This window comes from Oryx dammah, unplaced genomic scaffold (assembly GCF_014754425.2).
Source record: "Oryx dammah isolate SB20612 unplaced genomic scaffold, SCBI_Odam_1.1 HiC_scaffold_29, whole genome shotgun sequence".
Taxonomy (NCBI): domain Eukaryota; kingdom Metazoa; phylum Chordata; class Mammalia; order Artiodactyla; family Bovidae; genus Oryx; species Oryx dammah.
In genome coordinates, this window is record NW_024070213.1 from 23,324,135 (window position 1) to 23,343,943 (window position 19,809).

General features: G+C 35.4%; 1 protein-coding gene across 5 annotated transcripts in view; it reads left to right on the plus strand.

The window, feature by feature from the left end:
- Positions 1–19,809, plus strand: part of LOC120858881 (activating transcription factor 7 interacting protein) — a 115,993-nt gene that overhangs the window by 66,050 nt on the left and 30,134 nt on the right. For all 5 annotated transcript variants that reach the window (XR_005719963.1, XM_040235231.1, XM_040235234.1 and 2 more), the window contains 4 exons: positions 885–1,022; positions 7,578–7,643; positions 17,350–17,423; positions 18,012–18,100. Coding sequence is in view for 4 of the 5 variants with exons in the window: in XM_040235231.1 (XP_040091165.1) it covers positions 885–1,022; positions 7,578–7,643; positions 17,350–17,423; positions 18,012–18,100 (367 nt within the window). In the remaining variant the exon portion in view is untranslated. The remainder of the gene's footprint in view (positions 1–884; positions 1,023–7,577; positions 7,644–17,349; positions 17,424–18,011; positions 18,101–19,809) is intronic.

A 19,809-nucleotide genomic window follows, 5' to 3' on the forward strand; every position in this document is an offset into this window, starting at 1 on the left:
ACAGGCATTGGAAACTTCTCACTATATGTATTAGACTAGAGATAGAAATAATGAAAATATGAAGTATTTAATATATTTTTCAAAATGTGTTCATAAATGTTGACAAATCTTTTTTAAGAGAAGAATAGGAGACGTGGGTGAAATTAATTTTTCAAATTTTACAGATTTAATGGTGAAATTATAAATAACCTAGGCCAATGTTCTTCTACTCAAAGTGTAAATATCCCCATTAGAGAAAGGAACAGAGAGACAGTAAAAGAGTGGCTTTTTTTCTCTCAGATCTTTTTATCATATGGCAATAATAATGCCAGTTTAGTCTTTCTTTGAGAGCTGTTAGAAATATGAAGATAGCTATGTGAAAGGATTTTGAAAACATCTGTGTATACTGAGGGTTTACTCCTCTAGGAAGGTGTTACTTGAGTGTGGTCCATGGATACACACCATGTGTCCTCTCTATGGGTCCATAATGAGATAAATATAAAAACTGTGAGTAAATTTCATAGTGCAATGAGATTCTTAGTGTCTGCTAAAAATATCGTCTATAACAGATTAGAAAATATTAAAATCTGGTCCTTCACCTTGTTTCCTTAAATCACAATAGAGGGTATGGGAGGAAAACGTTAAAACTTCAATTTCAAATTGTTTTAAAAATTTCACCCTCTGGAAATTTTCTATTTTTAGTACATTTTATTCTGTTATAGTAGATATTATATATAGGCAGAAGTAGAGGATTTCAACAGATATCATTGTGTTATGGATGCCAGTATTTTTTTTTAAACAAACTAGCTAATGTATTAGTACTGTCTTATTAGTACTTCAGAATATTTACTGTTTGCTGCTTGCTTGAAATTCCTTTTTTGTAACAAAGGAATATATATTTTTAGGTTGTACAGTGGTTACTGGAAGAAAAATTGTGTGCACTGCAGTGTGCTGTATTTGATAAGACATTGGCAGAATTGAAAACACGAGTGGAAAAGATTGAGTGTAACAAGAGGCATAAAACAGTTCTTGCTGAACTACAGGTTTGTACAGTAAATTGCATATCCACATGTCATCATTTTCATAACTCACTTTCTGGTATATGTTTTCCAAGTTGACAATCAAGTATATTTAACTTTTAAGTATTAGGAATAAAAGGAATCTTTATTAGTTTGCTCAGGCTGCCATTAAAAAAAATACCATCAACTGGGTGACTTCCAAAACAGAAATGTAGTGTATCATAGTTTTGGAGGCTAAAAGCCCAAGGTCAAGCTGCCACCAGGCTGTAAGAATTGTTCCGTTCGTCTCCTCTAGCTTCCTACGGTTTACTGATAATCTTGGGCATTTCTTGTCTTGTGGAAGTATCATTGTGATTTCTGGCTCCATCTTCACATTGTGCTGTGTCTGTATGTGTGTCTGCTTCCAAATTCTCCCCTTTTCTAGGGATACTAGTCACTCTGGATGAGGACCCACACTATTCTAGTATGATCTCATCTTAACTATAGTTGACTTTTGGACAGTGTAAGGGTTAGAGGTGCTGTCCCCACTGCCTGCAGTTGAAAATCTATGTACTGGTACCTGCCTCAGAAAATGAAGAAATTCATAAATGACTGACCCACCACAGTGAACAGTTTGGATAGAATCAGAACTCAAACCCTAGTTCCTTTGATTTCAGTTATGGTGATCTCTAATTGAACACAGACTCTCACTCAATTTAAAGATCTGTAGAATGAAAATATGAATAGTATATTTATTGAAAAAAAATTTTCATGTATAATTGGACCCATGTGGTTCAACTCCATGTTGTTCAAGGGTCAACTGTTATTACCTCTACAGTTACCTATTTCCAGATAAGCTTGTGTTCTGATACTTGGGGTTCAGACTTCAACATACTTTTGAGATGTGTACCAACCCATGCCAAGCCTCAGAAACAATCTTAGTAGTGCATCTTCAGTGTTTCTTCAGTCAGTGAAGAGAGACTGGCATCATCTAAATGCTGTTAAGTACTAAATAATGTTTGCTGTGATTCTTTTTATATTAATCTATTTTCTCCAATGAATTGTATTTTTAAAGACATTAGTTTGTTGGACTGTGTTTATGAATGATTGCTACTTTTAATTTTTTATTGACTATATCTATATTAACATGTAGTGCTTGAGCTTCTGGTTAGTTGAAATGGGCACATGGTAGCATGCGTTAGTAATTAATTTCATTCCAAGATTAAGAAACTGGGAAATTCCATCAGTACATTCATTCTGTCAGAAGAGAATGTGTGGTTTCTATTTGGTATAGGTTGTCTGAAATACGAGCACTGTCTCAGATGCTGACTTGAAAACCACTTATAGAGCCTTATTTACAAATAAGGGAGAAGTGGTTCATGAAAATAAAGTTGTGCAGTTGAAAGCAAATTGCAAGCAACTGTGACTAGATTTTAGGAATTACACATCTCAGCCAACAAGTTTATTTTTTTAATTTCATATTGTAAATTTTATTTAAAGTGAGACTTTGTTAATAATAAGGTCATTGTATAGTTATTTTACAATGCATCATTTAGGACAACACTATTCCTGTTTCTTACCTTTAGCGGGTCCTTATATAGTTAGTGATAGTGTTGTCTAATCATTACATTTTATTTTACTAGTACTATTTAGAATGTTGAATTAGAACTGAAAATGTTGGAAGATTTAAGAGAATAATTTCATTCATAGTTTGTTATCAGTCCCACAGCTGCAACTATGATTTTGTGCTTTTAGAACCTGAGATTTTAATTCTCATATTTTTAAGCTACAAGTCTGTCTTTAACTTTTAATAAGCCTTTGCACTTGAATATTTCTTTGTAGCCTTAGAATCTTAATCTTTCCAACATCAAACCAATCATCTTCTCCACACATAAGTTACGCTGTGGAGTTTGCACATTGTTCCCCTTACTCAAAATTCTTGAATTCTTAGAAAAATCTTCAAGGAATACCTTCCCATTGTTCCTTTTATTCACAATTTTTCAGTTCTTGGAAACTGATTCCTCTGTATCACTTCACATATACACAGTGAGTTGCCAAATTAAAACTTTTAAATTTCTTATAAAAGTCTGTCTTTTGCATCTTTTAACTTTCTACAAGGCCATCATTACCCAGTTCCTTGATTATAATAGCAGCCTTTTACATGACCACTTTGGTACTGCTTTTTACGTCTTTACTGGTCCTTCTCAAGCATTGTATTCATCTTTCTAAAATGCTTCTTATTAATTTTCTTCTGTGTAGTCCAGTTTCCTCAGTTGTATACCAGTTTAAACCTGTCTTCATTTTCTGATTTGTATTTTAGATCTCCTAGTTTTTGATCCACTTTTCCTAATCCCACCAGTTGCTTCACTGTCCTACAGAGTATTTTTTTTTGTTGGCTGTGTTGGGTCTTCATTACTATGCGGGCTTTTCTTTAGTGGAGGCCAGTGGAGGCTACTCTCTAGTTGTGGTGGCTTCTCTTGTTACTGAACATGACCTCCAGGGTGTGCAGGCTTTAGTAATTGCAGCACATGGACCAAGTAGTTGTGGTTCCCAGGCTCTCGAGCACAGGCTCAGTAGCTGTTGTGCACGGGCTTAGCTGTTCCATGATAAGTGGTATCTTCCCAGACCAGGGGTCAAACCTGTGCCTCTTGTATTGGCAGGCAGATTCTTTACCATTGAGCCACCAGGAAAGCCCCCTGCAGAGTGTTAATGCTCACAGTATTTTTATTTCAGCCATTTGATTTCGTATTGTAGCTTCCATTCATTTATGATCTGTCCTTACCATGCCATTTATTTACATTTTACTCGGCCCAATTTAGTTCCCATCTCTTTCTTTGTTGTTCTGATATTTAGATTTTTATGGAAGTAAAATTTGGATAGCAGTTACTTTAAAGTTTACAGTTCAGTGTCATTTGGTACCTTCACACTCTTGTATGATCATCATCTTTATCTAGTTCCAGAACATTTTCATCAATCCAGAAGAAAACCTTGTACCCATTAAATAGTCACTTCTCATTTCTTTCTCCCTCTAGCCCTTTGGAACCACTAATCTGCTCTCTGTCTCTACTGAGTTACCTATACTGTTGTTTAAACATCTGTATATCTACTTTAGAGAAAATTTAAGTTATTTTTATTCCTGGAGTTTTTGTTTTTGCCTTTTTATTGTTGAGCTGTAAGAGTTCTTTACATATTTTGGATATTGAACACTTTAAAGTACATGATTTATGACTCACCCACTCTGTAAGTTTTCTTTTCACTTTCCTCTCTTGATAATGTCTTTTAATGCACAGAAATTTTACATTTTGATGAAGTCTTGTAGGCAGCATAGAGTTGGGTCCGCTTTGCCAATCTCTGCCTTTTAATTGAAGAGTTTTTCATCTCTTTACATTTAGTTATTGATAAGGAAAGATTTAGTCCTACCATTTTACTTGTCTTTCACCTTTTTTGTTCCTTAATTCCTATATTATTGCCTTCTTTTGTGATTTTTTTCTAGTGAACCATTTTAACTCTCTTCATTTTTCTCTTTCTATAAAGTTTTTACTTTTTCCTTAGTGATCACTCTGGAGATTAAACTTAACCTCTTGAATTAATACCTATTATAACAAAAAAGTATACAAAACTTTTCTTTCACAGTCTTGTCCTCCCATCTCTCTGGTGAATTTCTTAATTTCAGTTATTGTACTTCCAGCAGCAGAATTTATACTTGTTTAAAAATATATAATATCTGTCTCTTTATTCATATTCTCTCTATTGGACATTTTTTTCCTTTTTTTTTCAAGTTCTTTCTCAATAGTATCCTTTAGTTTTTTGAATAGATTTAAAACCGTTTATTTAAAGTCTTTGTCTAGTAAGTCCTATGCCTGAGCTATATTTCTGTTAAGTTTTTTTCTTTCTTTGACTAAACCATACTTTTCTTATTTCTTTGTATATGTCCTAATTTGTTCATTGTTACTGTTTAAATGAATATTTTGAGTATTGCAATGTGACAATTCAGAAAATCAGATTTTCCCCTTCTATCCAGGGTTTGCTATTGCTACTTCTTGTTATTTGCTTGATTAGTGGGTTTTCTAAACAATTTTTGGAGAGTATATATTCATTATTGTGTGTGGTCACTGAAGTCTGTGTTTTATTAGCTTAGTGGTCAGCTCATATTTTGACAGTTAACTTAAATGCTCAGACCTGTAATGCAGGAGACCTGGGTTCAATCCCTGAGTTGGGAAGATCCCCTGAAGAAGGGAACAGCTCACTCCAGTATTCTGGCCTGGAGAATTCCATGGACAGAGGAACCTGGCAGGCTACAGTCCATGGGGTAGCAGAGTCAGACATGACTGAGCAACTTTCACTTAAATGCCTGGAGCCTAAAAAAGTAAAAAGATTACTCTCCAAAATCTTTGCAGATTAACATTGGGGTACTCTTTCAACCCTTAGGCTAGACCATTTACAACCTGTTTTATCACACTTGCCTTATTCTTCTCTTCCTGCTTGCATAGATTCTGAAGGCTAGTCTGAGGTGACAGCTTAGGGTCTTTTCAGGCCACTTGTGAGCTAGCATTCTGTCCTGAACATTCAGATAGTCTCTCAATTTCCTGAGATAGATGAGAGCTTTTAAAGCCCCCTTCTGCCATGTGTCTTCTTTCCCAACCTTTTCCATCTTGGACATTTCTTTTTTTTAATACTTTTTATTTTATGTTGGAGTATAACTGATTAATAATGTTGTGATAGTTTCAGGTGGACAGCAGAGGGACTCAGGTATACATATACATCTATTATTCTCTCCCAAACGCTTCTCCCATCCAGGCTGTCACATAGCACTGAGCAGAGTTCCTTGTGCTATCTAGTAGGACCTTGTTGGTTATCCATTTTAAATAATAGCAATATATACATGTCTGTCCCAAACTCCCTGACTAAGCCTTTCCCATATCCCTTCCCACTGGCAATCATAAGTTCTTTCTCTAAGTCTGTAAGTCAGTATCTGTTTTGTAAATGTTGATTTGTATTATTTCTTTTTGGATTCTGCTTGTAAGAGATGTCATACAATATTTCTCCTCCTCCGTCTGACTTTACTCAGTATGAAAATCTCTAGGTCCATCCATGTTGCTTCAATTGGCATTATATCATTCATTTTTATGGCTGAGTAATACTCTGTTGTATACATGTACCAGATCTTCTTTATCCATTTCTCCCTCAATGGACATTTAGGTTGCTTCCATGTCCTGACTGTTGTAAATAGTGCTGCATTGAACATTGGGGTGACTGTGTCTTTTTGAATTATGGCTTTCTCTGAGTATATGCCTAGCAGCGGGATTGCTGGGTCACATGGTAGTTCTATTTTTAGGTTTTTTAAGGAACTTCCTTGCTGTTCTCCAGGCTTCCCTTGTGGCTCCTCTGGTAAAGAATCTGCCTGCAATTAGGAAGACCTGGGTTCGATCCCTGGATTAGTTTAGGAAGATCCCCTGGAGAAGGGAAAGGCTACACACTCAAGTATTCTGGTCTGGAGAATTGCATGGACTGTATAGTCCATGTGGTCACAAAGAGTTGGACATGACTGAACGACCTACACACACATAGATACCATTCTCCACAGTGGCTGTATCAATTTACATTCACGTGAAAAGTGAGGGATTTCCTTTTCTCCACACCTTCTCCAGCGTTTGTTGTCTGTAGATTTTTTCTGATGACTGTTCTGAGCAATGTGAGGTGATATCTCATTGTAGTTTTGATTTGTGTTTCTCTAATAATTGGTGATTTTGAACATCTTTTCATGTGTTTTTTGTCCATCTGTATGTCTTTTTTTAGGTCTTCTGCCCATTTTTTGATTGGTATTTCTTTTGTTTTGATATTGAGCTGGATAAGCTTGTTTTATATTTTGGAGATTAATCCTTCATCAATTGCTTTATTTGAGAATATTTTTTCCCATTCTGAGGGTTGTCTTTTCATCTTATTCATGGTTTCCTTTGCTGTGCAAAATCTTTTAAGTTTAATTAGTCCCATTTGTTTATTTATTTATTTTTCATTACTCCAGGAGATGGGTCAAAAATGATCTTGCTGCTATTTATCTGCCAGTAGGTTAATTTTTGAAAAGAAGTATTTGAGTACTGTAGATGTAGCTTCCTTTGTGGCTCAGCTGGTCAAGAATCCGCCTGCAATGCAGAAGATCTGGGTTTGATTTCTGGGTTGGAAAGATTCCCTGGAGAAGGGAAAGTCTACCCACTCCAGTGCTCTGGCCTAGAGAATTCCAGACTCATATGTACTATTGGTTAGGGATCTTCTGTGATTTATAGATATATTTACTATTAATATATAATTCTCAGTGAGAAAATTAAGTGTGGTCCCAACTATGTTAAATAATGAGAAATGCAAGCCCATATGTTCAGAAATATGCTGGTTTGTGAGCAAGGAGGAAAAAAGCCAATCTTCTAAAACCAAGAGTGTTTACTTTGGGTTTTGAAGTCAAGGATTATACAACAACTTGTCTTATTTTCTTGCTGTTGACTGTCTTCTGAGGATCCTATTACCCATAGATTTCTTGTTATGTATGCGCAGGTTCCTTTTTGATACTATAATGCCATTTGATTTCTGTCTCGTTTTTGCTTTTTTTAGGCCAAGATAGCCAGGTTAACCAAACGCTTTGGAGCAGCCAAAGAAGATCTTAAGAAAAGACAAGAAGTAAGAATTTCTATTCTTGCATAGTTGATATTTAGCTTTAAGTGGTAATCTTAGGAGGTGCTGACCTAGAAGGAAACAAGTCTGAAATTTTCTTTCATATTGTGTACTTCCTGCCTGTTGTTTCTGGAACTTCTGCTCTAGAACTAGTCATTAACCTTTTCTAATCCTCACTGTTTTCATATGAACATCAGTACATGTAATATGTATATGTAAGGCATTCTTGAAATTCTTGAAATATCCATCTTTAAAATTAAGCTTTGGGGATTTGCCTTACCATGTTTCTCTCAGGCATACCTTGGAGATACTGTGGGTTCAGTTCCAGACCACTGTAGTAAAGCAATTATTGTGATAAAGCAAGCCACAAGTTTGTAAAAAAAAAAAAAATTCATTAAAGAAAAAAATACATAAATGTTACGTTAATTCTATAGTCTATTAAGTGAGCAGTAGTATTATGTCTGAAAAATCATTTAGATACATTTTAATGTACATGCCTTAATTAAAAAATGCAAAACATAAAATAATTGCAATAACATCAGAGATCATTGGTCACAGATCAATATAGACTGTAACAGGGTCTCCCTAGTGGCTACATGGTAAAGAATCTACCTGCCAGTGCAGAAGATTCGGGTTTGAAACCTAGGTCAAGAAGGAAATGGCAATCCACTGCAGTATTCTTGGCCGGGATATCACATAGACGGAGGAGCCTGGTAAGCTACAGACCATGGGATCACAGAGAGTCAGACACAACTTAGTGACTAAAACAACAACAAATAGCAGTATAATAATAATAAAGAAGTTTGAAATATTACCAGAATTACCAAAATGTAACACAGAGACTTGAAGTGAGGAAATGCTATTGGAAAAATAGTACCAAGCTTGACACATGTTGCTGTAAACCTTCAGTTTTTAAAAAATGCAGTATCTGTGAGGTGCATAAAGCAAGGTATGCCTGTATTTGCCACTGTGGTAGTTTAGTCTATTATGTCCTACAAAATAGTTCAGTATTACACGGCCTCAAGTAGCCCAGTTCTCCTCTTCCTTTCTTCCTCCATGTAGTTTAGTCCAGGTGTTGTAGCATAGCACAGACTGTGGTCTGTAATTACACTTTGCATTCTGTTGTTTCCTTAGTTATTCTGTAATATGGATTTTTAGTATAGCATTGTACATTGCAGTATTGTTTTTAGTTGAATTTCTTTTCCTTTTTTTCTCATTTGAGCCTCAAGTTATATTTCTTTCTGTCTTGATAACTTTATTGCCTGGTACATAGTAATTTCCAATAGTAGTTTTTTTCAGTAGTAGTCATTATTCCTATAGATATTTCTGTCTTGAATCATTTTCATATCTTCTTTACTTGACTTTTTAAAACAACTCATTTTGAAATGATAGATACACAAGAAATTGCAGCAATAACACACAGACTCCTATGAACCCTTCACTCAGCCTCACTCATTGGTGAAATCTATACCCATAGTACATTATCAAAACCAATTAGTACAGTTCTATCAGATAATTTTGTAGACTTTATCAGTTTGCTTCAGTTTTTACATGAATTAATTCTGTATATCTGTGTGTTTCTCTGCAGTTTGATCTCATGTATAGATTTATGTAACCTGCCACCACAGTTCAAGATACAGTCCCTTAACACAGGGACACCCTTCTGCTTCTCTTTCACAGTTTCAACCTTGCCTTTACCCTACCCTTACCTCCTGTATTCTGGCAGCTACAAATCTGTTCTGCATCTTTATATTCTTTGAACTGAATTTTTTAAGCTCTGATTTATCTTTTCTTGAACAACTGACAGTTGTTTACACAGGCTAATCATCAAATCCTTAATTTGGCCGCGGCCCATGGGATTGCTAAGAGTTGGACACGACTGAGCAACTTCACTTTCGCTTTTTACTTTCATGCATTGTAGAAAGAAATGGCAACCCACTCCAGTATTCTTGCCTGGAGAATCCCAGGGATGGCAGAGCCTGGTGGGCTGCCTTCTGTGGGGTCGCACAGAGTTGGACACAACTGAAACAACTTAGCAGCAGCAGCAACAAAGATTTTTTTTATTATGGTCTTCACTGATGTAATTACTTTTCTGATTTTAAACTGTAGTTTCTCAGCTTTAAAAAAAGGTGTTTTTTTTTTTTTGGTCACACTATAAAAACTATTTTTTCTATTAGAAATTGGTATAAACCTTTATTTGCTATCCCTGAACTAAACATAGGGGTTTGAAATTTTTCCATTGTTTTTTTACAATATGATTTTCCATTTTTTTCTTTTCATCCTGTGTCTGAACTAAGTAGTGCTGCCCACCTTGTACTTTTCCAGTGTTTGTGCATATCACATTTATTATCAGAACTGTTTTCCAGGTCTTACTTGTTTAGTTAAAGGAGACAGGCAGAGACCTTAAGATATACAGATGAAAATATTACGATCCCTGAAAAAGTTTGTCTTGAAGAGCTACAGTAAGTATGGAAAGAAGGACAAAGACTGTGTAATTCCTAAAGATTGGAAAAGATTAATTTGAACAATTAGTATGTGTGGCACTTGAAGAAAATGTCAAGGTAGTGTTCAGTCTTTTTAATTGTGTTACTTCTTTTAGTTTGTAAGGCCAGTTTTAATTTTCAAAATTTGGACATCTTTCTAACTCATTCTTATTACTGTTTTCTTCTTGTGAGAGATATTTCTAGAGAAATGTCAAAAGATTTTGTTCTTCCATGTTTTAATTTCCTTTAATTATGGTTTCCACTGTAATTTTACATCTGTCTTTCTAGGCTTTAAAAACAAGACAAAAGAATATTGAGAACTTTATCCCCTTTACCAAAATAACTAAATAAGCAATACCACTTCAGATTCTTTTCTTCTGTTTAGATTTGCTTCTTGGTCCTCTGATATTAATCAATTAATAGCAAACCCCACTATTCAGATTTGTCTTAAAACATTTTCTATTACATAAGCAGTTTGCTATTAAGACCATATTCATGTTTAATCTATTTTAGGGCTTTATGACTGATATCTTTAACTTTCATCCTTTCTATCTTTTTTTTACTATAAAAGAAATATCAAGATATTTCTCTCCTTAATGGAAATCAGTGACATATAATTGATTCTCAAATTTTAGATTTAATCTAAATCCTCCATTTCAATTTTTTATTAAAAATAATTCTTTTTATTTTAATTGTGATAAAAACTTAACATAAAATTTACCATTTTAAATTCTACAATTCAGTAGTGTTAACTGTATTCACATTGTTGTGTAACATATCTCTAGGAATTTTTCATCTTGCAAAACTAAGACCTCCATAGAACAACTACCATTTCGCCTCCCCGTTAGCCCTTGGAAATGATCATTCTACTTTGTTTCCATGGTTTTGACTTCTCTAGATATCTCACAAGTGCAGTCACACAGTATTTGCTTTGTTTATCTTATTTCACAAAGCATTATGTTCTCAAGGTTCATCTGGGTTGTTGCATATGACAGGATTTCCTTTTTTAAGGCTAATACTGCATTGTATGTATATACCACATTTTCTTTATCCATTTATTTATTGATGGATATTTGGGCTGGTTTCAACTTCTGGCTCTTACAAATAATGCTGCAATGACATTGGTGTGCAGATACCTCTTTGAGGTCAAAGTTTTGGTAATTTCTACCCAGAAGTGAAATTGCTGGGTCATTTGGTAATTCTGTTATTTTTTTGAGGAGCCTCCATATAGTTTTCTTTTGCAGTCACATCACTGCTAAAGTCACATTTAGGGCTTCCCAGGTAGCGCAGTCAGTAAAGAGTCTGCCTTCAGTGCTGGAGACCCCAGTTCGATCCCTGGGTCTGAAAGATCCCCTGGAGAAGGAAATAGCAAACCACTCCAGTATTCCTGCCAGAAAATCCCATGGACAGAGGAGCCTGGTGGGCTGCAGTCCATAGCTTGCAAAGAGTTGTGCGCCACTGAACAAGTAACACTGAGGAACTGAGCAATCACATCATTTACATTCCCATCAGCATGGGGGTTCCAATTTCTGTATATTTTGGGGAACAATTTTTTTTCCCTCTTTTGTGATAGTGTCCACCCTAATGGATGTGAGGCCTTATCTCCTTGTGGTTTTGATTTGCATTTCTCTGCTTAGTGATGTTGAGCATCTTTTCACATGCTTATTTGCATATTTTCTTTGGAGAAATGTTATTCAGGTTCTTTGGCCATTCGTAAATCTGGTTACTTATTTTTTAGTTGTTAAGATGTAGTTCTTTTTATCTTCTGGATATTAACACCTTACCAGTTACATGATTTGTAATTATTCTCTGCCATTACGTAGGTGTCCTTTTCACTCTGTTGATTGTTTCCTTTCATGTGCAGAAGATTTTAAGTTTGATGTAATCTTCTTTGTCTTGTTAATGTTTTTGTTACCTTTGCTTTGATCCAAGAAATCATTGCCAAATCCACTATCATGAAGCTTTCTCTGTGTTTTCTCTTAAGAATTTCATAGTTTTAGGTTTTATGTTTTAGGTGTTTAATCCATTTGGATTAAATCTTATATATGATTTAATGGTCTGACTTCATTCTTTTGCATTTGGATATCCAATTTTCACACAGTTTGTCAAAAGACTGTTCTTTCCCCATTGTGTAGCCTTTACACCCTTGTAGAAGGCAATGGGAGCCCACTCCAGTACTCTTGACTGGAAGATCCCATGGACGGAGAAGCCTGGTGGGCTGCAGTCCATGGGGTCGCTATGAGTTGGACACGACTGAGCAACTTCACTTTCACTTTTCACTTTCATGCGTTGGAGAAGGAAATGGCAGCCCACTCCAGTGTTGTTGCCTGGAGAATCCCAGGGACGGGGGAGCCTGGTGGGCTGCCATCTATGGGGTCACACAGAGTCAGACATGATCGAAGCGACTTAACAACAGCAGAGCATCATTTGAGTGTATGCATTAAGAGTTTATTTCTGGGGTCAGTATTCTGTTTCACATTTCTATGTGTCTGTCTGCATTCCATACAGTTTGGATTACTATAGCTTTGTAACATATTTTAAAATTAGAAGTACAAGCTTTCAACTTTGTTCTTTTCTAAGATTATTTTGGTAATTCAGAGTTTCTTGAGCTTTCATTTGAATTTTAGGATGCCTTTTCCTATTTCTGAAAAACATGACAGGAATTTTGATTGAGATTGCATTGAAACTTTTGACCACTTTGGGTAGGATGGACATTTTAATAATACTATAGATTTTTTAATGATGGCCATTCTGACCGGTGTGAGATGATATCTCATTGTAGTTTTGATTTGCATGTCTCTAGGTTTACAACTGTTTTAAACTGGAAATAAATTCAGGTCACTTTTTCCCTCCCACCACTTTGTTGATATCATACATTATATCTTTTTGTATTGTGTGTATGTTAACATAGATTTACAATTATGTTTTATACTTACATTCTGTATTAGAATTAGATGGGATTTCTGTTCCCACTTTCTAGTAATGCAGTATTCTGTATTTATTTTTGTATTTTCCTTTACCAAAGAGCTTTATATTTTCCTTTGCTTTCAGGTTGCTGTCTAGTGTCCTTTGATTTCTACTTGAAGGACTCTGTTTAACATTTCTTGTATGGTGGATTTAGTGCTGCGAAATGCACTCAGCTTTGTATATACTGTGAAAATATTAATTTTGCCTTCATTTTTGCAATGATAGTGTTGCTGGTTATGATATTCTTGCTTGGCAGTATTTTTCTTTTAGCACTTGAATATATCATTCCACTCCCTTGTGGCCTGTTAGGTTTCTTCTGAGAAAAAAGCACTGATAATCTTAAGGGAGCAGCCTTAAATGTGATGTGTCCCTTTTCTCCTGCTACTTTTACAATCTCTGTGACTTTTCACAGCTTGACTATAATGTTTCTTAGTGTAGGTCTCTTTGAGTTGGAAGTCTTTCACCTTCTTGAATTTGTCAGTTTTCTTTCTTAAGTTTGGGAAGATTTTGGCCTTTACTTAAGTAGGTTTTCTGCCTATTTTCTTTCTTTCTATTCTTGTTCTCTCATATTTGTATATTGACCCACTTGATGGTGTCTAATAAATCTCTTAGTCTGTCTTTACCTTTTTTTCATTCACTTTTTCTGTTTTATTGTCTTAACTCAATAATTTCAAGTGATTTATCTTCAGGTTTGCTGATTCTTTCTTCTGCTTGATACAGTCTGATTTTTATCCCTTCTAGTAAATGTTTAAATTCAGTTGTAGTGTTCAGCTCCAGAATTTCTGTTGGTTCTATTCTGAAGTTTTATTTTCTTCTTGCTTTGTTTTCCTAATTTCATTTAGTTTTCTTTCTGTGTTCTTTTCTGTCTCATTGAGCATCTTAATGATAGTCATTTTGAATTCTTTGTTGCGTAGTTCCTAGATCTGTTTCTTTAAGGTTAGTTTCTGGAGATTAATTTCATAGACTGGTCCATATTTCTCTGTTTTTTTTTTTGTTTGTTTGTTTGTTTTTTGGTATGTTTCTCTTTTGTTGAAATTAGGCATTTGAAAAAGTACACTTCCCATCTTTTTAGAATATCTTTGTACAGATGAAGACCTTTACTAGTTGGTCCAATTAGATACCTCTGATCTCCTTTCAAACCTTTTTTCAGAGATGGCATTTTCTTGGAGTTTGTGTGTGTATCTCCAATCTGCAGAGTTTTGTCTGGTTCTATTTGAGAACTTCCCATCCCCGACCTGGTATCTGCCTTTCAAATTGCTGCTGCTTTAGCAAACCATTATATTGGAGTTACCCCTGCTGTCTCTGTATATTACTGCCAGTTTCCTAGTTTAGTACCAAGCTGAGAGGTTTGCCTTCCTTCTCATCTACCCCTAGACACCCAATGTGTCCTGCTTCCAAGTTGGGTGAGACTGAAGCCAATACCTTGATCAGTGTCCCCCGAAAGTCAGAGTGTTGCATGTAAATTCCAGTGTTTCTTTCCTGAAGAGGACACTTGTTGGGATTTTTTTTCCTTTTTCCTTTCTATTTTACCACACTGTGTAAGGAAGGAGGTGGGATATGGTGGTTAAGTGCAACAGACTTTCCTACCTTCTTGTATTGATCTCTTTGGGGCTTACTCTCATTTCAGTTCAGTTTAGTTCAGTTGCTCAGTCGTGTCCAACTCTTTGCGACCCCATGAATTGCAGCACGCCAGGCCTCCCAGTCCATCACCAACTCCTGGAGTTCACTCAGACTCACGTCCTTCGAGTCAGTGATGCCATCCAGCCATCTCATCCTCTATCGTACCCTTCTCCTCCTGCCCCCAATCCCTCCCAGCATCAGAGTCTTTTCCAATGAGTCAACTCTTCACATGAGGTGGCCAAAGTACTGGAGTTTCAGCTTTAGCATCATTCCTTCCAGAGAAATCCCAGGGCTGATCTCCTTCAGAATGGATTGGTTGGATCTTCTTGCAGTCCAAGGGACTCTTAAAAGTCTTCCCCAACACCACAGTTCAAAAGCATCAATTCTTTGGTGCCCAGCCTTCTTCACAGTCCAACTCTTGCATCCATACATGACCACTGGAAAAACCATAGCCTTGAGAGTAAGTGTCTTTTAATTTCATGGCTGCAGTCACCATCTGCAGTGATTTTGTAGCCCCCCAAAATAAAGTCTGACACTGTTTCCACTGTTTCCCCATCTATTTACCATGAAGTGATGGGACTGGATGCCGTGATCTTTGTTTTCTGAATGGTGAGCTTTAAGCCAACTTTTTCACTCTCCACTTTCACTTTCTCATTTAGGGTGCTCTAATCTCTCAGCAGGTTTCTTGACTTCTTACAAGTGAAATTTGATCCTTAAGTTATTAAGTCATTGTTTTCGTAAGGGAAGGAATCTATAGGATTTTCAGTTCTGCCATCTTGCTGATGTTACCACACTGTAGTGTTTAAGGTCCGCCATCCAGTGACACTAAGCCATACTTGACTTATTTATAGTTACTTATTATGCTTATACTCCTCCTTTTATATTTTTTCCCTGTGAAATGTTTACCTTCATTTTAAGTGTTTTGAGTGTACTGATTACTCAAAGACTTATTAGAAGATGCAGTTCTTTCCCCTAAAATTTTTTTTAAAACTTTTCCCAATGATGCTACAATATTACTTTCATTTGCTTTTCTAGATATTTCAAAAGTTTCTGTGTCAGAGCAGTTTATCTTATCTTTTATTCCTCCTCTACACAGATAAAATCGTTCTTTTATCCTAAAAATGTAGCAAAATATATTTGTTGTTGAGAAGAGTGATTAGTGGCATCTGCTTGATATGATTCTGTTTATCGCCTTTTGTTTAATATGTATTATTTATTATATTTAATTAAGACTGGAGTGGACTTATTTTTCTCAATTTAAGAAACAGATGATGATAGTGGCGTTGTAATGGAGGCCCAAATAATGCTAATTAGCATATAAATGTTACAACTCTATTTCTGTAGTCCCTGTTTTGGAGGATGGAAAAAGGCTTAGTTTGTACTGAAATTTAGAATTGGAGCATCTTTTTATGAAATTATAAGTCACATAGTGACAAGTAGGTTTTTTTTAAACAAAAATTATAAAAAGAATTTTGATATTTGACCTAGGATACCACTTAATTGTTAATCATTTACTTCTGAGGATAAACAAATATTTTCCTTGTTTCTTGCATTTCTGCTTGTAATCTGGTGCTTCCTCTGCCAGGTATTTAGTAGGCATTTACTAGACGTTTATTGAATGAGTATCTAGTTATTCTTTAGATTCATATTGTTAATGCGTACTGAACACTTTAAGTATATAAACTATTTTTACATTTTTTATTTACTCATAAAAAACTGAGGTCTAGGAATTATTCACTTTTCGTATGATAAGTAGTTGTGACAATAGACTAATTTGTGTAAGCACTTTAATATGTACCAAAGCCAAGGTTTAATTTTTTTTTCTTAGTAAGATTTTCTTCTGTACTATAGAAATAACTTGAAATTCATATTTCAGTGTCCATACATAAAATTTTATTCAAACACAACTATGCTTATTCACTTACATATCATCTATGGCCAATTTCTGTGCTACAGTGGCAGAGCTGAGTAGCTGCGAAGCCTAAAATATTTACTATCTGGCCCTTTATAAAGTTCACAGACTCCTGATCTAATACCATTAGTTCCCTAATCCTTTTATTTTACACCTACAAAAAGACTTAAATTTTGCAACAGATTTGTAAGTAAGTAGCAAGAAACATAGGTTTCTAAGTCTTGTTTCGTAGAGTAGTGATGATTAATTTACACGTTTTGGTCATCATATGCCCTATTTCCACAGTAAAGCAGTCAATTCTGCCATTTCTAAAGGGGTCTTATGAGGTAACAGTATTTATAACCATTCTTAGATAATAAGCTGGGAGAAGGCACTGGCAACCCACTTCAATACTCTTGCCTAGAAAATCCCATGGATGGAGGGGCCTGGTAGGCTACAGTCCATGGGGTTGCTAAGAGTCAGACATGACTGAGTGACTTCACTTTCACTTTTCACTTTGATGCATTGGAGAAGGAAATGGCAACCCACTCCAGTGTTGTTGCCTGGAGAATCCCAGGGACGGGGGAGCCTGGTGGGCTGCCATCTCTGGGGTCACACAGAGTCGGACATGACTGAAGCGACTTAGCAGCAGCATAGAAATAACAGATAACATATTAACAAAGCACTTAAGAGGACTGAAAGATTCCTTGTGAATTGGGCTTTATTTTACCTTGGTTATTTTTCTCCCCAGAACCCACCAAACCCACCTGTATCACCAGGAAAGTCTGTAGTTGATGTCATCAGCAATAACAGTGTGCCCTACAGGTGAGAATTGTAAACAGGCTGTTTATCAAGTTTTTCATTAAGTGAACAAGGTTCTGATTTTCTTTATGGTGCAGAAAGATCTTAGAATGTGATACTATATATTTTTGTACAGATAAAAGTGTTTGGTATACTGTATTAAGTATATTTGCTTCTTTTTGCTTTGCTGTAATTGTTCTCCTGTGGATATTGATTTTGCTCGGTTTTTTATAAGGCTTTCTTTTGTCATTGCAGATTTCTTTTAACCACTTGTGCTAAATAGTATTACCTTAAGTATTTGAGAAATTCTTTGGTCAGAGTTGACAAAAACTAATGTGTGCAGATATTCAGATCCATATTTGGTTTTCAGGTTAAAGTATTGAGGATATAGAATATAAAAGGAAGACTCTTCCCTAATGCCCTACACCCCAGCATTCCAGTGTTTTTGTACCAGCTTTGCTTCACTGCATTCACTCCCAGTTTAGTGCTTTAAATTAATGTCCAAGTCTAGCTCCCCTTTTTCCCTATGGGCCACTGCTTTCTGTATGCATAAGTAGATATCCCCTAGAATGGCATGTCCAGTGACTATTTGTGTGTGTATCTATTTCATAGAAATACAAACACAGTGAGACAGATGTTGGAGTCCAAAAGAAATATAAGTGAGAGTGCACCGCCATCTTTTCAAAGCCCTGTGAATACAGGTAATATTCTTAACAACGAAATACATTTTGTTAGGAATTGAAGGCTTTTGTTCTCTTTCCTTACACACTTTAGAGCTTGAAATGGACTAAGAAACTGAACACAGTTATGTAAAATTGAGTGCTAAGAGCAAAATTTTGTTTAAAAAGTAGGATCACAGATGTGCATAAAAATACAGAAATTCAGATTTCTGCTGTAGTGATTCTCAAACTTTTGGGTGTTGACATCCCTGTATAATCTTAAAAATTATTAAGAATCTACATAATAGTTAAAATGTAAAAAAAAAAAAAGAATCTACAGAGTTTTGCTGATGTGGGTATATTAATTGATATTTACTATGGCAGAAATTAAAACATAAAATTTTAAAGTGTTTATTAATTCAATTAAAAATAATTGCAAACCTATATTTTGTACCATTATATACAGTACAGTATTCTTGCCTGGGAAATCTCATGGACAGAGGAGCCTGGTGGGCTACAGTCCATTTGGTTACAGAAGAGTTGGGCATGATTTAGCAATTAAACAACAGAATTACATACCATAAGTAGCAAGTCTTGGTGAAAAGTAACTCTTTTCCAAAATTAAAAATATTAGCAAAAAGAGTATTATTATATTTAATTTTTATTTCTCGTTTATACTTCACTTAAAACATTAAGATGGCCAAACATACCTGGATTCTCATATCTGTGTCTGCGTTCAATCTGTTGCAGTTTGTTGTTTTAGTTGAAATATGTGAAGAAAATTCAGCCTCATACAAATGTGTAGTTGGAAAAAGCCTAGAGAGAATGTGGGTATTATTCTTTGACACAGCAAGTAGTGGTTTCTTAAAGGTTAGTTGCAAAGTGAAATCAGAAATCACACCAATAAATGTTTGTAAATTTTTCACTAAATTCTTTTATCTGTCTTGTACTTAGATGGGTCTTTTTACTAATATCATTCATTGATCACTTGGAAAATATGCACCGAGTTTTCTAAGTCTTCCAAACATGGGTACATTTCATTAATAATTTTTTAAAAATTGTATTTATTTACTTTGTTATCAGTTATTCTCAGAAGAGCCTTTAAAGATTTGGGAAGCTAACCATGCTCTCAGGGTGGCAGGTAGATGTATTTTCCCAAGTTCTAAGTTTTTTTTTCTTTAACTCAAATTTTACTGTTGCCGATCTATACTGTTCGTTGTTTTCTTTGAAGTCTCTGCCTTATTTGGTTTATTTTCAAGAAAAAATTTGCCAGATACCCAAGTGAATAAGCATAGTTTATAACTCAGTGTTTCAAGTAAAAGTGGTATTCCATCAAATAGGCTGTGAGCTCAGCTTACAGCTCAGTCAGTTGTCCAAGCACTTTTCCTTGAGCCAGTCAGCCTTATTTGGTATGCAGCAGTAATGCTTTATGTGTGCCTGTGATTTTGGAAAGACTTTACAAATCAGTGAGAAGGAGACTTGGTCATTGATTTTTATTAAACCTGCTCAAATGAGAAGACACACAAATGGCTGAACTAAAAAAACTATAAAACTCCAGTGACCAACATTTTGATTTACTCTGCTCTTTGTTGTCAGCTCCTTAATTCTTCTCCTATCTTCCCTATGTTATTTTCCATATCACATAATGTCAATAGAACGTTAATAGAGGTAGTAGCCTCTCCTCACTAGTTCCTCCCAGGGAATTCAGTAAAATTGGATCCACAGGTACAGGTTTCAATTTATCCATATTG